General features: G+C 41.3%; 1 protein-coding gene across 2 annotated transcripts in view; it reads left to right on the top strand.

Moving 5' to 3' along the window:
- PRKCZ (protein kinase C zeta) overlaps positions 1 to 23439 on the top strand; it is a 285933-nt gene that overhangs the window by 5196 nt on the left and 257298 nt on the right. For both annotated transcript variants that reach the window (XM_073585407.1, XM_073585406.1), the window contains exons 2-3: positions 15 to 183; positions 15398 to 15519. In XM_073585407.1, the coding sequence (XP_073441508.1) occupies positions 113 to 183; positions 15398 to 15519 (193 nt within the window). In that variant the 5' untranslated portion in view covers positions 15 to 112. The remainder of the gene's footprint in view (positions 1 to 14; positions 184 to 15397; positions 15520 to 23439) is intronic.

Genomic DNA, 23439 nt, shown 5'->3' with positions numbered 1-23439 from the left:
TGTTCCCTGCCTAGAAGCCCAGGCTGGTTGGATCACTACTCCCGTGACTGCTTATCACAAGTGTCCACACCGTACACCGCCCGACACCATAAAGCTGGCGTTTCTTAATATAATGCCGAGCAGAATGGGGTCAAAAATGGATTTGTCAAAGGACTTTATTAAAATGAAAGCACACTACAACGGGTGAGTACATGAGGGGCTCACGTTTATTTTCTAGGTATTTGTTTTGATGGACTCTACTGATTCTAAAGTGTCTTCTACATTCAGATTGTGTCCTTGTTAACTGTAAGAAACAATGTTATCTTGAGGAAGCCTGGCCGTCTAGTTACAGTTACTGTACGAGATATAGACAGGACGTCTGGAAAACAAAAAAGTCTGCTCCAATCATCTATATCTAATATTGTATATTGCCAGATTTCACAACCTCTTTCAGCCATAAAATAAAGAATTGTAATTGATATTACCAGCTCTTTCTGTAGGTTAATTTTCTGGCTTTAGTTTTAATGGCTCTTTAAAAGGGTTGTCCATTTTTTTTTTTTTTTTTTTTTTTCCTGGGGGGGGGGGGGGGGGGGGGGGTTTTCCTTAAAAAAACAAAACAAAAAAAACCCAGTCTACTGGATGGCCACTGATCACCTGCAGCCTTCACATTTCTCTCCTAACTGGGAATGGTGATTGGCTGCAGTGGTCATGTGTTTTCTCTCACTGGAAGAGATAGCTGTGAGACTGACAGAGAACGCGTATATACATATATATGTGTATACAGATATGTTTTCATTATTCATATGGGAAAACACTTTTAAAGGGTTTTTCTAGTACTTTGATTTTTTTTTTCTTTGTTTTGCTTGTTCAATAATAAAATTAACGCAAGCTTCAATAAAAACTCGCATTTTTTTTTTTTTTTTTTACGAAGTCTTTTTTTTGAACTTTATATTGTTTTTGTTGTCCAAGTGCTTTTTTGTAACAGCATTTTTTTTTATTTTGTTTTAGGGTGTTTTTTTTTTTTTTTTTTTACTGTTTCTTTAACTGTGAAGAAACCGCTAGCAGTTTTTCAAGCACTAGCAAAAATGCTCAAAAATATGCCTGAGTGTCTTTTGAGCCTTCTCATTTAATATATTGTAAGGTATTGAGCGTATTCAGAGTTGAAAACGCCTTAAGAATCGCCCACTCACATCTCTTAAGGTACTGTCACACTTAGCGATGTACCAGCGATCCCGACCAGCGATATGACGCGGTCAGGATCGCTGGTGCATCGCTAGGTGGTCGCTAGTGAGCTGCCACACAGGCAGATCTCACCATCGACATCGCAGGGGTCGGGGGTCGCTACTTACCTGTCAGACGAGGCGATCCTGACGTCCTCCCGCCCGGCTCCATGCTCATCGCTCGTCTCTCCACAGGAAGCGATCAGCGATAACCAGCGGGGGAGCGAGTCGGAGGTAAGTAGCGGACACAGCGATATCGCTATAACGTCACAAGTTATAGCGATATTGCTAGCGATATCGCTTAGTGTGACAGTACCTTTAACCACTCGGTGTCTTTGGAAGCCTGAAGTGGTTAAAAGACCCTCAAAAGACTGAACATGAAAATAAGCAAGTTGGTTTTACATAGAAATGTTCAGACTTTTCTTTTAGCATGTTTTGTAGTGGACTCTCCTGAAAGATGTTGTGTGCACATACCGCCACTGTTCATATAGATTCCTTTTAATTAAAATTTTTATTGAATTCTTTTCAATCTCCTTTCATAGACTCTCCTTATCTGCTCCCTGCTGTCCTTTTATCTACATCCTCTCTGCTCTTTTGCAGTTTTCTGCAGTGCTGGGCACCCTGCCATGTACCTATAGTTGGGTTCATCAGCTGACACTTGCTCTACAAGGGAGCACTTATTTAGTTTCTATTTTTTTTTTTTTTGCGGTGGGCTCTTGTCACACAGTTACAGTGTAGTTGTGCGTGACTTGGTTTGCTCTCTCACCTTTTGAATAGACAGGAACTTATTGAACCGTGGCACATAAAGCATTAACTTAATTATTTTGAAATAACAACATGACTTTGCTGGTCGCACTCTGCTGTTTTTTGTAGGTTCATGCAGTAACAGAACCACTCATATTTACTCCCATAGAAGTATATGGAGAGAGCTACCCTCTGCTTTATTTGGTGCAGTCTCTAGCGATTTTATTCCTGGCTACATACTGTATATAAATCCAGCCTAATATACGGTACATGAATTCCAAGTTTTCCAAATTGCTGCAAAAATCTTTCCCCTAATTCAGTAGCAGTAATATAAATCCCCGCATGCACGTTAGGTAGCCAATAGTTTGGTTGGCAGCCATCTCTCCTTACTAGTGGTTCTGCCGAGCTTTCCTGAGATCCGCTGGAGGCGTCTTATCTCTCATCTTTCCACCCATGATATTAGGCATTGGAGGAAGAGTGCAGAACCCCCCATAACTTGTTAGTGTATCTAATTTGTCTTTTAAGTTCTTCATTAGAAGTTGTGACCTATGCTTTTTTTTTTCTTTTTTTTTCCTCCCGTGACCTTCTCTAGATTGTGCAACATCCATTCAAGGTAACTTTGAGTTTAATAGCATGGCTCAGATATTTATAATTGTTGGCAGGACATACTTGAGTAATCTTATAGACATGATTCAGTCCAGAATGTGCTGCTTCTATTTGAATACTAATCATCCAATTATGTGGCAATTTTCCAAAACTAAGAGCTCATCCTCCAATCTTGGGTGTGTGCAGGTGCAGCTTCATGTGTTGTGTGCAGTCCTATGTAAATTATACACATGCATAAATGGATTCCACGAATGGTCTAATCTCAGGATCCACGTGGCAGTTATGTCTAGAAATGTTGCCGCACCATAGTTCACCTACTGTGTTAGACAAGGAAGGGGCTGTGACTTTATCCTTAAAGTTGACACTTTCTAGCACCAATAGTCGCAGAACCTTTATGAAGTCCTGCATTTCCTAAATGAGCCTATTACTTTGGGTCATATAAATGAACAGATTGGGAAATGGATAAATAACTTCTCAACTGGTCAGTGAACTTTTTATATTCTCCTTCCCATCCTGCCACAAAAATAAATGTGGTTTTCAACTTTGGTCCACAAATGATAGCACTCATGTAAAATAACATAATCAGATCGTACTTGCCCTTCCAGGCTCACTGCCGATGCTGTAGTCTCTGTAGTTTTTCTGCAGCGGTGACGTCAAATCGACAGCTTGCATCACCAGTGCAACCAATCCCTGACAACTAAGGCTCTGCTAATGTAAACTGCACAAGCCTCTATATAAATCAATCAGTGGTATGAAAGTGTTTGCCCCCTTCCTGATTTCCTATTCTCTTGCATGTTTGTCACACTTAAATGTTTCAGTTCACCAAGCAGATTTAAATATTAGATAAAGATAACACAATCACAAATTCCAATATCTTAATGAAGGTCTTTATTAAGCAAAAAAAGAAATCCAAAACTGCAGGGCCCTGTGTTGGAAAAAGTGATTGCTCCCCCCCCCCCCCCCCCCTTAAAACATAAATTAACTGTGGTTTATCACATCTTTGGGAAGCTGAGTTCAAATTCCCTAGCCACAATCATGCCTGATTACTGCCACACCTGTTTTCAATCAAGAAATCACTTAAATAGGACCTGCCTGACACTGTCAAGTAGACAAAAATATCCTCAAAAGCTAGACATAATGTCCTGATGCAAAGACATTCTGGAACAAATGAGAAGCACAGTAATTGAGATCTGTCAGTCTGGAAAAGGTTATACAGCCATTTTTAAAGTTTTGGGACTCCAGCAAACCACAGTGAGAGCCACGATCTACAAATGGCGAAAACATGGAACATTGATTCTTTCCAGGAGTGGCCGGCCGACCAAAATTACCCCAAGAGCAAAAAGACAACTCATCCAAGTGATCACAAAAGATCCCACAACAACATCCAAAGAACTGCAGGCCCCACTTGCCTCAGTTAAGGTCAGTGTTCATGCCTCCACCATAAGAAAGAGACTGGGCAAAAATGGCCTGCATGGCAGAGTTCCAAGGCAATAACCACTGCTAGGCAATAAGAACATAAAGGCTCACCTCAGTTTTGTCAAAATATCTTGATGATCCCCAAAACGTTTGGGAGAATATTCTGTGGAAAGACTAGATAAAATCCTAATGGAGAATGTCCGGCCATCTGTTCATGACCTCAAGCTGAAGTGCACTTGGGTTATGTAGTAGGACAATTATCCAAAACACACCAGCAAGTCCACCTCTGAATGACTTAATAAAATTAAGACTTTGGAGTGGCCTAGTCAAATTTCTGACCTTAATCTGATTGAGATGCTGCGGCATGACATTAAAAAGGCGGTTCATGCTCAAAAACCCTCCAATGTGGCCAAATTACAACAATTCTGCAAAAAATGAGTGGGCCAAAATTCCTCCGGAGCGTTGTAAAAGACTCATTGCCAGTTATCGCAAACGCTTGATTGCAGTTGTTGCTGCTAATGGTGGATTAGCAAGCAATCACTCTTTCACACAGGACCCTGTAGGTTTGGATTTATTTTTCCCTTAATTATAAAAACCCTCATTTAAAAACTGCATTTTGTGATTACTTGTTATCTTTGTCTATTATTTAAACATGTTTGGTGATCTGAAACATTTACCGTATATACTCAAGTATAAGCCGAGGCACCTAGTTTTGCCACAGAAAACTGGGTAAGCTTATTGACTAGAGTATAAGCCGGGTATGCATGGCTCCCCCCATACCTGTGCTTGTATGCATGGCTCCCCTCATTTCTGTCCTGGTATGCATGGCTCCTTATCACCTATCCTACTCGCCCACCAGCATCTCCCTTGCAGCATCTCGGTGGTCCCGGCGTCTTTGCAGCATCTCCATGGTTCCGGCTTCCAGTAGCTCTTCTGGTGCAATCACGTGGCGCTGCTGATTAAGGTAATGAATATGCACGCTTCTCCACTTCCATAGGCGTGGAGCGCATATTCATTACCTTAATGAGCGGCGCCACGTGATTGCGCCGGAAGAGCTGCTGGAAGCTGGAACCATGGAGATGCTCCGAGGGCACGCTAGTGGGTGAGTAGGATGTCTTCTGGAATTCGGCGGCTGTCACTGCGTGCTGCTATAAGAAATGAATATTAATTTCTCTTCTGCAGCGGGTACAGTTACAGCTGCTGGCTCCTGCCTCCTGTGACCCGCTGCTCCCTTCTCCCCAGCCGGCTTTCTGGACATTTGACTCGTGATAAGCCGAGGGGGGCGTTTTCAGCACATAAAAAGTGCTGAAAAACTCGGCTTACACGAGTATATACGGTAAGTGTGACAAGCATACAAAGGAATAGGAAATCAGGAAGGGTGCAAACACTTTTTTTACACCACTGTGTATGCATGGTTTTTTTTTTTTTTCTCTACATGACTGTATGGGTACAATTCTATATTTACTCCTATGCCTTTTACAGAAACTAGGCCGTGGTAATGATTAGAGTTGAGCGTAAATGTATGCAGCCACATTGGAAATTCCTGGCCGCCGGACCAGAGCACTGCGAACCTCCTACCTGCTGACTTCCCCGGCTTGTCTACTGAGTAGTAGGATGTTGTGTTGTGTCATACTGAGGTGGAGTTTGCTATACAGGGGCTTGAGTTGCAGTTATACATGTGAAAGTATTTTCCGGCTTATATCTGACGTAGACAGCAAATAGAGACTAACCGGACATACGCGTTCTGCATGTCTCTGTGTGACTGACATGTCGGTGACGTCGCTGGTTGGGATAATTGCAGGCAGTACAAATAGTTTTGTTCATCACTTGGTATAAGTGCTTTAGGGGAGAGGCTGGCTGGAATGACAAAATGGCCGCTAACAAATGGTATAACCAAATGCTTCTGTCATTAATGTGCATAGCTTATTTTCGGGAAGTTTTTACATATGCCTATCAGTCACAGCTTGGGAGAAGCTCATGAATTCCTAAGCAGATTAGTAGTTTAAGAATAACGGAAATGTTACTAGATGTAGGAGTGCGTAGCGGACAGGTGGAGCTCGTTTTTCCAGAATGTGCCAGAATGTTCTCTGTTTTAATTCTTACCCGGAAGAGCCTTTCTCTGTCCTGCCATTCTAGACTTTGACTCTTCAAATTAATATTCTCTTATGCCATGCTTTCAATGCCAAAGTAGTTTTTGGTTTCCCAATCACTTAAATGTCAGCATTACAGGGGTTAACTTGTTTTTACAAGACAACCCCTGTAATCACCTGTTTGGAGTATGGTGTGGTCTAACTGTTCAGCAGAATGGAGTACTCTCATGCCTGTTAGAATTTTGTGGCAATTCTCATGCTCGACTGCTGCTCCACTCATTTTTTTTTTTATGTGGCTGCCAAGCGCTGCACTCACCTTTTTCCCGACAGCCCCATGGAGCATGAATGGAGCAGTGTTTGGTCATCCAACCTGCAGTGGGGATAAAAGTGCCCTTTTTTGTGAGTAAAATTTCTGTGCTCCATCAATCAGTCCCTAAGGATAGGTGATAACATGTGTTCACTGGAAAATCCCCCTAAATTTCCTTCATTTCTTTTATTTTTTTTCTTTCATTAGCAGTGAAAAACTGCTTTGGTTAAAAGCATCACAAGGGTATGTTCGTTTTGAGTTTTCATCAATTTTTCTTACAAAAAAAAAAAAAATCCAAGCTTTTCCTACCAGTTAAGCTGGGTTCAAACCTTAATTTTTCTTCAGTGTGCTGAGAAAGTGTTCAAAAATAGCGTGTGTTTAAAAAAAAAAAAAAAAAAAAAAATTGCACAGCTTTGTTCCAAACAAGCACACAGAGCCAGTCACATGTGCATTCTGCGGACGGACGGTAAGAAAATAAGTGGACAGTACTCAGTTGACATCCTTGTGCTATCCACTTTTATTTTTTCCCAGATCCTTTGAAGGGAGAGTCTGATTTTGTGATTTGGACGAAATATATGGATATGTTTGTTTTTTGATGGCCAAGTCCCCGAAAATCCAAGACTATGACTACGTGGATAGGACATGTACATGAAATACAGACGTCTGAATGAGGCCTAACAGTATAGTCTGTCTACCCTTACGTACAAATATACGCCAGAAGCTGTATTATTGAGTATCTGTCCACATATTTATAAGGTTTGACATTAGTGATGAGCGCAAGTGCTCGTTACTCGAGTTTGTCGAAGGTGCTTTGGTAAGTGACATGTTCGAGTCCCCACAGCCGCATGTTTCACAGCTGTTAGACAGACACAATACATGTGGTGATGGCCTGACAAAAACTGTCAATCCCGGCATGATTTATGGCTAACAGCCTTGAAACATGCGGTCGCGGGTTTCGAACATCTCATCTGAGCACCCACGGCAAACTCAGTGCATACCCGAGCACCCTCAACAAACTGAAGTAACAAGCACTTGTGCTCCTCACTATTATAATAGGGTTTTGTTTATAGTTTCAGAAACTTAATACCAAGAAATGAGGAATTGCGAGCCTCCTATTATTTCTCTTAGCAGTGAATAAATTGCATTAAATAATTTCTTATGTTAGTATGCTGCAGTAATACACAGTCTGAATGACCTCATCAGCGATGATTGTGTGGGCACACTTTGTCGACAAGGTGAATGGTAATGACCACTTGTCAATTTATTCAAGCATTTCCAGAATAGATGCCAAAAAACTGTATAATGCAAAATTGTATGAATGGAAATTGTTTTATGGGAAATGTATTAACCTGGTCGAGTGGACAGGTTTTCTTTAATAAACCAAATATGGTAATATAAGAGGCACTTAAATGTTTATTACTTGCCGAGTATTGTATGTAAAGTTCAGGTCTCGTCACACTCATTGATTAGTGATATCCTCAGTGCCCTACGGGATTTAGAGCGTTCATCTTGCAGGTGATGGCAGCTTGATCCTCTGGCATCTGAATTCTTGTCTGTCATAATGTATCATCGTGTGTGTGTGTGTGTGTCCTTTTAATAAACTTGTTACACTGTTATAATACCTAATCTGATAAGGATGTAACTTATTTTGCCCCGATTCATCAAATGTGCTATAAACTTGTTACACAGTAATGACTTAAATGGGAACGTCGTCTACATATCTTAATTTTCCAATTATTTTGTTAGTTTACCCTGATTTACATGAAGAAACATTTTATTCTACTGTAGTATTAGTCACGTTCTGTCATAGTGATGACACAGCTGCGTTCCTTTTAACCTGTGTCTTTGAGAACTGGCAGGTTTTGCATTAAAAAAAAAAACGGGGATTATTGGACACTGAAATACACACGTGGTCAAAATTGTTGGTACCCCTCGTTTACTGACAACCCACAATGGTCACAGAAATAACTTGAATCTGACAAAAGTAATAATAACTAAAATATCTATGATAGTGAACAAATGAAAGTCAGACATTGCTTTTCAACCATTCTTCCATAGAATTTAAAAAATAATCTTGGAATCAGTGAGTGGCCTGTATATAGGGCTACAGATACTCACTGTGCTGTTTGGTGACATGGTGTGTATCACACTCAACATGGACCAGAGGAAGTGAAGGAAAGACTTGTCTCAGGAGATTAGAAAGAAAATTATAGACAAACATGTTAAAGGTAAAAGTTATAAGACCATCTCCAAGCAGCTTGATGTTCCTGTGACTACAGTTGCTCATATTCAGAAATTTAAGCTCCATGGGCCTGTAGCCAACCTCCCAGGACGTGGCAGCAGGAGGACAATTGATGACCAATCAGAGACGGATAATACGAATGGTAACTAAAGAGCCCAGCAAAACAGATTAAAGGTGAACTTCAAGCTCAAGGGACATCAGTGTCAGATCGCCCCAATCATCATTGTATGAGCCAAAGTGGACTTCATGGGAGACGACCAAGGAGCACACCATTGTTGAAAAAAAATCTTAAAGCTAGACTGGAATTTGCCAAACTACATGTTGACAAGCCACAAAGCTTCTGGGAGAATTTCCTATGGACAGGTGAGACAAAAATGGATCTTTTTGGCAAGGTACATCAGCTCTATGTTCACAGATGGAAAAATGAAGCATATCAAGAAAAGAACACTGTCCCTACTGTGAAACATGGAGGAGGCTCTGTTATGTTCTGGGACTGCTTTGCTGCATCTGGCACAGGGTGTCTAGAACCTGTGCAGGGTACAATGAAATCTCAAGACTATCAAGGGATTCTAGAGAGAAATGTGCTGTCCAGTGTCAGAAAGCTTGGTCTCAGTTGCAGGTCATGGGTCTTGCAACAGGAAAATGACCCAAAACACAGCTAAAAACACCCAAGAATGGCTATGAGGAAAACATTGGACTATTCTGAAGTGGTCTTCTTTGAGCCCTGACCTAAATCCTATTGAGCATCTTTGGAAAGAACTGAAACATGCCATCTGGAAAAGGCAACCTTCAAACATGAGACAACTGGAGCAGTTTGCTCTTCAGGAGTGGGCCAAAATACCTGTCGAGAGGTGCAGAAGTCTCATTGACAGTTACAGGAATCGTTTGATTGCAGTGATTGCCTCAAAAGGTTGTGCAACATATTAAGTTAAGGGTACAATCATTTCTGAAAAGCAATGTCCGACTTTCATTTGTTCCTTTTCATAAATAGTCAATTACTTTTTGTCAGATTCAAGTTATTTCTATGAACATTGTGGGTTTTTCTGTAATTTAAACGAAGGGTACCAACAATTTTGACAACGTGTATAGCTGAAAGAAGCGCTAGAGTCTGCAGTATAAGGTGGTTTTTTTTTTTTTTTTTTTTTTATGCTGGTGTATTCTCCAGATTTTGCAAGACGTAGACACTACGGGAAAACCGCTGACTGTGTAATTTAAGGCTGTTTTGTCACTGGTGTAAAAAAAAAAAAAAAAAAAAAAAAAAAATGAAACAATTGTGGAAATTTTTTTGCAATTTCACGGCGTTTGGAGTTGTTTCCCGTTTTTCCAGTACATTATATGATAAAATCAATGGTATCATTCAAAGTACAACTAGTCTGGGAAACAAATAAGCCCTCATACGATGATATTGGTGGAACTCTGTGTTTACAATAGTGGCTTTCAACCAGAAGCTACCAGAGGAATGGATCGGTCATTTTTTTTAAACCACCTTCCGGCTTCCTTAGATTTAAACAGTTAAAGGAAGCTCAAAAGACTGAATGTGTACACAGCAAATTGTTTTCACATTGCAGTGCACGATATTTCTTGTTAGCATGTCTTAAGCACGTCTTTTCAGGTGAGTTTCAGAGCGGTATGCTCCCATCCTTGAAATAAAGTACTGCATTTTTTAAAATGTTTTCATGTAGCCTGTTATCTGTTATGATTTGAGAACTAATCGCATTGTTTTTTTTTTTTTATGGGATTGCTTTTAAGTGGTATGTGAACATGCTTGGATACGGTGTTATCTGAGCATGCTCGGGTGATAACTTCGGCGTGCTTGAATAATATGATCGAGTCCCCGCAGTTGCATGTCTCCCAGCTGTTTGATAGCTGCAACACATGCAGGGATTACCTAACAAACAGGAAATCCCTGCGTGTGTTGCGGCTGTCTAACAGCTGCAGGGACTGGAGCATAGTGTTTGAGCACGCCAAAGACTCTCGGTTAGCACCCGAGCATGCTCAGATAACATCTTATGCCAGCACGTTTGCTCATCACTAGTTCTAGCGTCTGGCGTCTCAGTTGTTGTTCTCAGTCGGTCCTAAAGCCGGATCTGAAAACCTTGTATGCAGCTTTTTAATTTTTTTTTTTTTTTTTTTTCCCCACTTGGTGGACCGATGCATAACTGTTATCAGCTGTGTTTGGCTTTGCGTATATCCACTGGCTGAATACATGTGATAAATAGGTCAACCAACCCTTAGAGATAAGGGGACACTTTTATTTTATGAGACAGTTAATCTGACAACTTAGTACCTAATATGTAGTGACACATTGATATTCCTATATTTAAAAAACAAAAAAAACAAAACCAAAACCCTTCGTATTACGGAGTAAACCTTTAATTTTTGCTACATTTTCCCACTATTTCTTGTTAGTAGCTATTTGTCCTCATTATATAGCCTTTTTTTGTGAAATGAAATTTCAGTCCTCAAATGTTTGTAACTTCTCTTTATTCCCACTTGCTTTTATGGATACCGCTGAGATCTGTCAATGGGCTATATATTTTATTTCTTCAACAAAAGCAAACCAACCTTAAAACACTTGCACTTGGGTCTTTAGTCCATATTATTATTATAACTTAGCCTGTGTGCTTTTCTTTGATATGGTTTTCTACAGGATGGTAATTTTTCTCTACTGGATTTGCAGAGCTCACAAGCGTTTCTATCGTGTGAGCATGTAAACCGCCAACGCAGGTTTTCCCTGTGTCTTTTACGTTATAGTTGCCACAATGAATGGGATTTTTTTCAAAATCCCATTTATGTGGGGCTGAATGTCAAATAGATTCCTCCTAGAAAAGTTACACATTTTATATTCTGTCACCACGATTCTGGTCTCTATTGTTCTTTTGCGCCATGCTCCCAACCTTCTTGGGCACTTTACAAGATCTGACCTGAAAGTTACTGCATTCACCTTACCAATCATCTTTCTGCTGCCCCTTATTTTGGACTTTTTAAACTTGTTCCACTCGGAGCAGATAATGTCTGACTGCCTGCCATGTCTTCTGGCTCAGCCACACACTCACTCACTTCCCCCTTTTAAGCGCTTTTTATAAATGTACTAGAGAGACCTCTTCTGGCAGCAGTAAGTATTGCAGGAATACATTCAATGCATAGAACCAATAAAGACTGTAAACACAGATACATGAACAAACTATCTGAATTCATCATGCATAACACCCATAAATCAAATCTCAATATAGTAAAAATTTATTCGACCATCAGTTGCATTAAAGGGGTTGTCCAATCATATTGATCTGCTCATCAATATGAGATCACCTGGCGCTCCCTCCTATCAGCTGTTATTTGCACAGATCCTTATGACTAGAATCCATTCTGTCGTCCCCGGCAGCATCCACTACACATTGAACAAAGCTGCAAAGCGCAACTCCATTCAAAGTGTTTACATCCGGTGGCTGATGTGAGCTGATTGATGAGCGCACTGGGTATTGGACCCCCACTATTGATGACCCATCCAATAGATAATTCACCAATATGATGTGACTTGACACCCCCCTTTTTAAGGTTTTAATTGTAGCGCTTCAGTGTAGCAAATTCAATATTGTGGTTTTAGTCCATTTTTTTTATTTCCACTATCCTTAGGGTATGTGCACACGCTGCGGATTTGGCCGCGCGGATTTTGTAAAATCCGCAGGTAAATCTGCAGGTCAAAAGACCTGCAGATTGCTCTGCGGTTTTGCCCTGCGGTTTTTCTTCTCAGTGGAGGAGATGGCAAACCGCAGCGGAATCCGCAGAAAGAAGTGACATGTCAATTCTTTCTGCGGTTTCATAACCACGTGGAAAAATCCGCACCGTCTGCACTGCGGTTTTGTATTCCCATAAGGAATAATGGTACTGTACATCGCAGCAAAAACTGCTGCGGAGCCGCAGCGGCCAAAACCGCTGCGGAGCCGCAGCAGAATCTGCAGCGTGTGCACACACCCTTAGTCTGTAATCTCTACCATCTTTAAAGGGGTCTGCCCCCCTCTGCATTTGGTATGCCTTCATTAAGGGGATTACATTTGTCTACGGATATATTAATTGTTGCTCAACATCCAAGCTCACAAACCTATCACAAATCTTATTAAATGTGAATTATCATAAACACTTACATCAGGAAAAACAACCCACCTAAGTGAGTTTGATTTATTTAAAAAGTCTTATGCCCCACGCGACATAAGAAAAAATTCCCCCTGACTTCCGTCCTGTATAATATATGACTCTTGCACAGCGTCTTAATATCACCATTAAATAAAGAAAACATGACTTTGCAGATTGGTGCCCCGTAATGAACACAGCCCTTCTTACTTTTTACTCCAGTTTCGTATACTGGATATTATAAACAGGAAGGACAGACCTCACTCAGACTATGGCTGTTTTGCCTCTCCAGATGCTTTGTCAAGGCATTCATTCCCTGTAATGAGCACAGCCCTATTCCATTTATAGAGATGATGTTACAGCACTTGCCAAATGGTAAAACTTCTTACTTTATTATACAGAGTGAGTAAAAACTGGAAGGATAGACAACAATCATCCTATGGCCGTTTCGCCTCTCCGGATGCTTTTTCAAGACTCGCTTTAGTGAGCCTTGAGTAAGCGCCTCGACACGCGAAACTTAAGTAAGCCTTCAGAAAGCATCTCGAGACATGAAACAGCCATAGGCAGAGTGATTTCTGTCCTTCACATTTTGTATGATGAATATAGTAAAATAAGAAGTTTTACTATTTAAGTGCCATAACTTCACCTCTGTCTCTGAAATATTATGGCTACCATTTTAATTAACAGATGCTGTGGTTTCCTTTTTTGATATTGTGAATAATGGCTGACATCAGTGAGTAGTGCCTCCTAATTTTGGTCTTGAACCCTTTAGATCACAATCTATTTTCTGCATTATATTTAATCTTGTTACTTTTATCTCAACGCCTTTTTAGAAGCGAAGAGCATTAAGTTGTGTGAGATCCTTTTATGAGCTTTTGTGCGCTGTTAATATACAGTGCCAACAAGTAGTATTCAACCCCCGGCAGATTTAGCAGGTTTACACATTCGGAATTAACTTGGCATTGTGACATTTGGACTGTAGATCAGCCTGGAAGTGTGAAATGCACTGCAGCAAAAAAGAATGTTATTTCTTTGTTTAATTTTTTTTTTTTAAATTGTGAAAAGTTTATTCAGAGGGTCATTTATTATTCAACCCCTCAAACCACCAGAATTCTGTTTTGTTCCCCTAAAGTATTAAGAAGTATTTCTGGCACAAAGAACAATGAGCTTCACATGTTTGGATTAATTATCTCTTTTTCCAGCCTTTTCTGACTATTTAAGACCCTCCCCAAACTTGTGAACAACACTCATACATGGTCAACATGGGAAAGACAAAGGAGCATTCCAAGGCCATCAGAGACAAGATCGTGGAGGGTCACAAGGCTGGCAAGGGGTACAAAACCCTTTCCAAGGAGTTGGGCCTACCTGTCTCCACTGCTGGGAGCATCATCCGGAAGTGGAAGGCTTATGGAACTACTGTTAGCCTTCCACGGCCTGGACAGCCTTTGAAAGTTTCCTCCCGTGCCGAGGCCAGGCTTGTCCGAAGAGTCAAGGCTAACCCAAGGACAACAAGGAAGGAGCTCCGGGAAGATCTCATGGCAGTGGGGACATTGGTTTCAGTCAATACCATAAGTAACGTACTCCACCGCAATGGTCTCCGTTCCAGACGAGCCCGTAAGGTACCTTTACTTTCAAAGCGTCATGTCAAGGCTCGTCTACAGTTTGCTCATGATCACTTGGAGGACTCTGAGACAGACTGGTTCAAGGTTCTCTGGTCTGATGAGACCAAGATCGAGATCTTTGGTGCCAACCACACACGTGACGTTTGGAGACTGGATGGCACTGTATACGACCCCAAGAATACCATCCCTACAGTCAAGCATGGTGGTGGCAGCATCATGCTGTGGGGCTGTTTCTCAGCCAAGGGGCCTGGCCATCTGGTCCGCATCCATGGGAAGATGGATAGCACGGCCTACCTGGAGATTTTGACCAAGAACCTCCGCTCCTCCATCAAGGATCTTAAGATGGGTCGTCATTTCATCTTCCAACAAGACAACGACCCAAAGCACACAGCCAAGAAAACCAAGGCCTGGTTCAAGAGGGAAAAAATCAAGGTGTTGGAGTGGCCTAGTCAGTCTCCTGACCTTAACCCAATTGAAACCTTGTGGAAGGAGCTCAAGATTAAAGTCCACATGAGACACCCAAAGAACCTAGATAACTTGGAGAAGATCTGCATGGAGGAGTGGGCCAAGATAACTCCAGAGACCTGTGCCGGCCTGATCAGGTCTTATAAAAGACGATTATTAGCTGTAATTGCAAACAAGGGTTATTCCACAAAATATTAAACCTAGGGGTTGAATAATAATTGACCCACACTTTTATGTTTAAAATTTCTTAAAATTTAACTGAGCAACATAACTTTTTGGTTTGTAAGATTTATGCATCTGTTAATAAATCCTGCTCTTGTGTGAAGTTTGAAGGCTCTAACTTATTTGCATCTTATCAAACCTGCTAAATCTGCAGGGGGTTGAATACTACTTGTAGGCACTGTACGTGGGAAATGTTCATACCGATACATTCCTGGGATTAATATCCTGTACAACATCGTGATGATATCACTGGGAGAATATAACCCGCCCTGTGCTGTAAATGTCAATGCTCTGACTCTTCTTTCCAACATCAATTCGTCTTACCCGTCTGACTGTTTTTTGTGTGTTTTTTGCAGAGATATCCTGATCACTCGCCTGGGAGCTTCGATGAATTACGATGAACTGTGCGACGAAGTGAGGGAGATGTGCAGCCTACACCAGGGGCAGCCTATTACACTGAAGTGGATTGATGATGAAGGTATTGGAGTGGCCATCTCATTTTCGGTGAATGAAGTGCTGTTCCTACGCATGACTCCTGCTTGTACCAATACAAATACACATGTCCTGCCACCTCCTAAAGCCTCCCACCACCACATGTTGTGAAGCGATCGAAAAATCTCCGAAAATCTGTTAGATCTAGTTCTGCGTCCTCCTCAGATGTGTATCCAGAGTTAAGGCCACCACAATAAGACATGACTGAACCATGACCTTTCCATACATCATTTTCTATAAACAAAAAAAAAATCCTAAAGAAATGACCTTGGTCATAGTTAAAAACTTTAAATGTTTGCCTAATTCTTCTCAATTACTCCATTAACTGTTCCGTTTTTTGAAAGGGGTTGTCCAAAACTTAAATATTGATGTCCTGTCCTTCGGATTGTTCCTCAATGTCTGATCGGTGGGGGTGCGACACCTGGTACTCCCAGCAGATTAACTGTACCCTGTGTCGGCGGCTGCCGACATTGCTCAGTTACAGAGCTGTACAGCTTTGACTGTTTAGTGGCCGTGTTTGGCTACTGCACTTCCACCCCCATTCTAATCAGTTGGCTAGGCCATCAATGTTAAATTTCCAGACAAGCCCTTTAATCCTGTTTTTCGTGTATTTAGATAGAAACCCCTGTGGATGCTAATCACAGTTTGAAAACGGTCTTGGGCCCTCTTCACACATTTTGGTGATTCCGATACTGGAAAAATCAGTACCGGTGAAGTCAGCACGACACCATCTGTGTGGCGTACCTGTCCATGTGTGTCATCCATGTAGGATTCATGTGCACCATTACTGTGGCAAGTACTGGAATAGAATGAAGAATACAAATGTTTAGGCATTCAATGTGCAAATATAGAGATAGAAATGTCAGTGAGATTTAATCAGTGACCAAGATGCCTCTCTATTACTAACCCCAGGGCTTGATGGTAGCTGTGACTTCTGACAAATCACCGCTATCATCAAATCCATATATTACCCTGATTGCCAAAGCACCAGGGCATCAGGATTAGCAGCGTAAACCCCCAGAATTGGGGCATCTAATCCTGTAATGTGCCAATTCTGGGACGGCTGAGGGCTTCTATTTTTTGACTGGGGACAGGTCATTCACTATGGACCATCCCAGCCTGAAAATAGCAGCGTGCAGCTGTCTGCTTCATCTGCGCTGGTTTTCAAATATTGGGAGGACCCCACACTGTTAGTTGTAGTCAGCATCGCCTGGTCTTGCTAATCACAGGGAGACCAGGTGAGGATGATGAGGGTTGAAGTCAGCACCTTGGAAAAGCTTTAACTGTACTGCTTTTCCCAGCCGCTGAATCTTTTTATTTGTGTATGTGTCACACCGATGATCATTCTGCATTTCCTCCGTGCTACCGAGAAAAAACACGTCTGCTAGTTTTTTCACACGACCACACAGTCCATGTGGGAAAACATGACGTGCACACCGCCATTCAATACAATGGGTGTGCGTGTGTCCGTATTTGTGGTCCTTAAAAAATGGACCCTATAGGGACGAATAAAGAGGGTTCCCTCATAAAAACCTTGGAAAAAGTGCTTACAAAATTCTAGAAATTAATTGTCTCTTTAATTTGTGTGGAAAAACGTCCTGCTGTTCATATATTCAGGCTTTCGAGAGTAGAAAGTTGAATTAACCTTCTGCTGCAAGTTCTCCTGAAATGAGGGGAGGGGGAGGAGCTAGAGGCAGACAGGCATTCTGCTGCAAGTTCTCCTGAAATGAGAGGAGGAGCTAGAGGCAGACAGGCATTCTGCTGCAAGTTCTCCTGAAATGAGCTACACAGCTCTATATAGAGCTTAATCAACACCGCCTGTCATTTCCTATCTTAGTAATGGGAAAATCTGTATTCACTGTAGGCGGAGTTTACCTGTGAATTGAGAATGATCAGTCCAGGAGGAGAAAGAAGCAGATTACATTAATAAGATACATTACGTTTCTTATTTTCGTGTTTACTATCAATTTATGGATGCAAAAAATTAAAACAATGGCTATTCTTTAAAATGATCATCTTAGGATCAGTGAGGGTTTTACAACTCCCAGCTAATAGTGATGTCCATAAATTTGCCCTGTTGCATTCATTCTCTATGGGACTGCTGGAGATGGCCATATACAACGTTGCTGCCTTTTTTCAGCATCTCCATAGATGATAAATGACACTCATTACAGAGCCCCATACTCCTGATCAATGGGGATCCTAGTAGTCAGACCCCCACCAGTCTGCGTAGGTATCACCCAACTTTTTGAATAGGGATAACTTAATGAGCCTTTAATAATGACAAAATGCATATCTAGAGGTTTTCCAGAAACATCCAATAAGCAAGAGTGTCAGTTATTGATGAGTGAACATGCTGGGATAAGGTGTTATCTGAGCATGCTCAGAAGCTAACCGAGTGACTTCGGCGTGCTCGAATACTGTGTTTGACTCCCCGTGACTGCATGTCTCACCACACATGCAGGGATTTCCTGTTTGCGAGGCAATCCCTGCATGTGTTGTGGTTATTGAACAGCCACGAGACATGCAGGCGCGGAGACTTTAACATAGTAGTCAAGCATGCCTAAGATGCTCAGATAACACATTATCTCAGCACGTTCGCGTATCACTTAGTTAAAAAAAATCATTTTGGAGTGTAGTATCATTTATTTTTCAGCACATATATAATGGTGGCTGATGACGGTTGTTGGCTCTGCAGAGTTGGTGGTGCTTATTATCGCATTGGCAGTCTTCTAATCACTATCATTATATTATAGTCCGGGTGTCCGATCCTGCTAGGACTGCTGAGCACTGTCCTGTGGGTGTCCTTGACTCGCAGTCTGACAATTGCTCCGTCTTGCTCACTGTCTCTGATATCTGTCGTGATCATGGCAGCTTCCCAACTGTTCTGTGATTCACTTGGTTGGATCAGTGATTTGTGTTACATCTCCCAGGCTCTGCTTGATGATCTTGCATTTTTTACTTCTGCTCCTGTGGTTTTTTTCCCTCTGTTAGAAGAAGTGATTTCCAGCTGCTCAAATATTCTGGTGGATACCATTGGGAGTTAGTGACTTTATTTTTGTGGTCTCTCTCCAGGCATATACTTTTATCAGCTGCAATCTGTAATACTAATCTCAAGTACAGTTGTCAGATTTGGATTATTTATTTATTTATTTTTTAATGTTGTAACTTGTAAGGGCAATGAAAATGTGTTTAATATTATCTCTCGAATGGCTGGGACCCCTGACAAATGGCTGTAATTCATTATATTGGCAAAACAAACAGTACATTTTCTATTTTCCTGCAAGACCAATTTTTTTTTTTTTTATTGTGTCTTAAGACTTTTTGCTTACTTTATATAAATGATTTTTTTTTTTTTTTTATATCTAAACAGTGGGTTGGATGATCTGTGCTATGGGATGCCCATAACATTACATTAGTAAAATGTTTGACTTGTTCGGTAGACCCCCCCCATCTCTAGTATTTCGGGACAACACTCTGTTGGATGTTATCTGATCCTACAGTGGTGGCACCTATCTTGGATGGGGGTGGGGTCTCCCAAACCATGCTGAGCATGGAAAAAACGGATTAAAAACATATGTAACATGCACAAGTGTGAACAAGTCGGTAAGACAATGCTCACACCACCCCTCTCCTGTGTAACATGCACATAAATGAGCTGTCCTGCACCACAAGCCCATACTAAGAAGCGCCTGTCCGAATCCTGTTCATTTTAGACACTGTTCAGATGTTCAGGTTTTAAATACGTTAGATAGGGACTGCTTCGTGAAGGGTTACCGTGACGTGGTGAAGCAGCTTGGTATATATATTTTTTGCAAAAAACATATCGACTAAATACCCTGTATTTGTTATACAGCACTTGCTGATTACTGTCATGTTTTTACTGCAGAGTATTTTTTCAAATTTATTTTGTGTTTTCTTGTGTGTCAGCCATTGGGTGGTGTGAGCATTGCCTTACCGACTTGTTCACACTTGTGCATGTTACATATGTTTTTTATGCTGTTTTTTAGAAGCCGTTCAGACTAAAGGAAAGCCTGTAGAAAAAATGTATTTTGTATAAGAACATGAGAAACCGCATGTTGGGAGCACAAAGAACAAGAACAACCTCCTGTAACAAGTCTTCAAACTCCAACCTTTAGGCTGCGTGCACACGCTGCGGATTCACCTGCGGATCCGCAGGTAAAACCGCAGGTAAAGTGACCTGCGGTTTTCCTGCGGATTGGCCAGCTGTTTTCCCCTGCGGTTTGACACCTGGAGAATGGAATAGGTGTCAAACCGCAGCGGAATCCGCAGAAAGAATTGACATGCTGAAGATTTGAAACCGCAGCTTTTCGGCATGGAAAAATCCGCAGCGTGTGCACTGCGGATTTGAAAACCCATAGGACAACATTATACTGTACACTGCCTGCGGAACGGCTGCGGTTCCGCAGGGCCAAATCTGCTGCGGATCCACAGCAGAATCCGCAGCGTGTGCACATACCCTTAAAGTCATTCATTGGAAAGAAACCCCCTAGAGCTCTTTTCGGTCTGCATGCTGTCCATGTGCAAAACGGCCACTCAAAGGTTAATGCAAGTGTATGATACGCTTTAAAAAGTAAATAAAATATGTGTGTGTGTATGTGTGTATATGTGTATATATATATATATATATATATATATATATATATATATATATAATATATTTTTTTGTTAATGCATTTAGAGGATGAGACCCGCCTATTAAACTTAATGGGACTGCAAGGTGCGGTGTGCATCATCTTATTTGGTTATTCTTCCCTTGGTTCAGTGCTGCTCCAGTGGAATATCTCCATGATATGGCGCAATTGTGACATACTGCAACATGACTGTGCCTAAGATTGAGATCTGAGCCATACAGAGGTGCTATAGTGCCCTGTTGGAGCCCATTTGTGTTGTATTAAACCTCTTTAAATTGTTGCGGCCTGCAGAAATATTGTGCAGCAGGGTATCTTCAATGGAGGCGCATGACGATAGTGGATGGGGGAGCTCTGCGTCAAACACATCAGTTCCTATTGAGCTTTGTAGTTGCTGTATACATCCATATTGCATGGAGCCCCCCCTATTGGTGACTTCAGGTAATCAGAACTTAATCATTTGAAGACCATTTTGCCCTCACAGGGAACCATTTATCAGTGTTTTTTCTGTCTTTTGCGCAAATCCATTGAAAAAAAAAAAAAGTGATGTAAAGACTGAACATCTAAGGCCTGTTTCCAGTTTTCTGGCGACAGTCAATATCCGCCAGAGTGTGAAAAAATACTGATCCGTTTTGTGACACCGGATCCATTTTTGGTACGAATCCGCTTTAGTCGCTAGTGTATGAAATTAAAAATCATGAAAGGAATTTATTCCGGGCATGCTCAGTATAAAAAGGCGGATCCGTTGGCGTATTCCGTCAATTAACGGTTGGCAACGGATCCGCCGCCCATAGGCATCCACTATAACGCATGGCTGTCAGTGACGGATCCATTGCTATCCGCTGTTTTAGCGCAGACAAAAAAAGTTTCATTGTCCGTCCACTCAAGACAGCGGACACCAGAATTATGACAGATCCGTCAAAAAACGGATGACCATCCGTCAAAATTCGCCGCAGTGCAAGTCAATAGGAAAAAAACGGATCCGCCAAAAAAAGTGGCGGATCGGTTTTTTTTTTTTTTTTTTGAAAAACTGCGGATTTTGACTGACTTCAAAAAACTGAAGTGTGAAACAGGCCTTGACTATATAAAGATTTGCAACTGCATTGCATAGTGTTGGCAATCTCCATCACTATTAGAAACGAAGCAATTTTTTATGTTTTTTCCCACAGTGCTGCAGAAAGACATATTAACCCCTCCATGCCGCCATTCTTCATATTCCGTAAATTGTACAGTTCCTCATATACAAGTGTATTGTGGTTTGTGCGTGAGAGAGGAGCTTGGCTTTCTCCGACCCTAAAACAGAAAAATTGCACGATCAGTAAGGACACTGAAGGCATTAACGTAGCCTGGCGTAACTGTTATTTTCCAATCCGCCATCAAATAATATCTTCTGTCCCTGTATTAAGCGCTCAGCATGCAGCGGCATCAAATATTAAAATGTTTTTCTTCCCTTCACTCTTTTCCATAAACTTTAATAAAGTGTAAAGACGCAGAGCTGAATTTTGAGATTTACAAATTTTCATCAGTAAATGAATTTATAATTGGCTGGAGAGGATTTCGGTTCAGCACTCGCTGAATATGTGGTTCAGTGAATATTTCACACAAAATGAGAGTCAATTAAATAATGGGGTTTCTCGCCTCTTCCTGCTGAACCGTTCCTGAAATCTGTTACCGATAGAATATTTTATTTAAAAGAGAAATAAGTGAAATATATTTTCTTTTCTAAGTTGTTCCAAATGTGGCTAATGGTAACATTTAGGCTATGTGCCCACGTTGCTTTCTTGAAGCAGAATATTCCTGAGCGGAAACGCACACCCTCTTCCCGGGAAAATGCATGCGTTCTTTTGTAAGCGTTTTTGACGCTTTTGTTAAGCGTTTTAGCATACGTTTTCCTATGCGTTTTTGCAATACAACTGTATGTATGCGGAAACGCACGTGTTTCCGCAAAATTATTGAACATGCTGCGTTTTTTTCTGCTAAGAGTTTCTGCATCGGACAAAAACGCACCATTCACACAATATGTGCGAATTCAATTATGATAGCATGGGATGCTTTGCTTAAGCGTTTCCACGGCAGAAACGCGTGTCTAAAAGCGCTGCGGAAACACTTAAAAAAGGCAACGTGAGCACACAGCCTAATGCTACATGTGCAGCTTTTTTTTTTTTTTTTTTTTTTATTCTTGGAGGGTAAAAAGGTTTAAAAAAAAAAAAAAAAAAAAAAAATCCCACTTAGAAATCAATATACAGTAACTCATTAAACCCATTTAGAAAAAATATTGCCACACTTGTAGTAACGCATATAATGAAAAGAATACTTAACAGGGAAAAAAAAAAAAATCCCTAATCAATAATGGTGATTTGTGTTCTTTCCTAGAATTTACTTCCCAAGCTTAAAAATAAATACCGGTAAATAAAAAAAATTTGCAGCCCCAAATGGCACCATTGACAAATAACTTGTTCAACAAAAAAAAAAACAAGCCCTTATATGTTCTGTCAACGTAAAGATTAAAATTATGGCTTGGAACATGGCAGTCTTGTAAAAGAACTGTTTCTGCAAAAAATACTACCTGCGAAAAATTAGTCAACCCTTCCCTTTTGGGGAAGATGATGCACATGGTGCGGATTTTAAAAATCTCATCTTCTACTTGCAAAAATTTTTCCCGCATAATTTGCTCCGGGGCGCAGATTTTTGAATCTGCAGCAAGTTTTATTGTCTTCACTCTTGTAATGCATGGGGTGAAATTCTCAACAAAATCCATGCGTGGATTTTGATATGGGAGTGCTGCAAAAACCACCATGGTTGCTTACCGGTAGCCGGTTTTTCCGGAACCCATGACAGCACAACCTGAGAGGGATCCGCCCTGCCAGGACAGGAACCTACTGTGACATAAGGGGCGGCACCTCTCCCCCGCTTCAGTTGGGTTACAGATCACTGAGAGGACTTCCCGGTTAGTTACATGTTTAATCCAACGCCACAACACTCAAAAAACACCCTACTAATTGTGCACACCCATATGGTGAAAAGGGGGGGGGGGATAATACGGGTGCTGTCATGGGTTCCGGAAAAACCGACTACCGGTAAGTAACCATGGTGGTTTTCCCTTCACCCATGACAGCACCACCTGAGAGATTTTTGGAGATTCGAAACACCTTAGGGAGGGACCACTGCTTGCAGCACCCTTCTACCGAAGGTTAAGTCAGCAGAGGAGGGATAGATTCAACCTATAGTGCTTAAAGAAGGTTGAAGGTGAGGCC

This window comes from Dendrobates tinctorius, unplaced genomic scaffold (assembly GCF_039654945.1).
Source record: "Dendrobates tinctorius isolate UK_male_01 unplaced genomic scaffold, ASM3965494v1 ptg000086l, whole genome shotgun sequence".
Taxonomy (NCBI): domain Eukaryota; kingdom Metazoa; phylum Chordata; class Amphibia; order Anura; family Dendrobatidae; genus Dendrobates; species Dendrobates tinctorius.
Note: the sequence above shows the minus strand (reverse complement) of the source record. Positions and strands in the feature narration are given on the sequence as shown.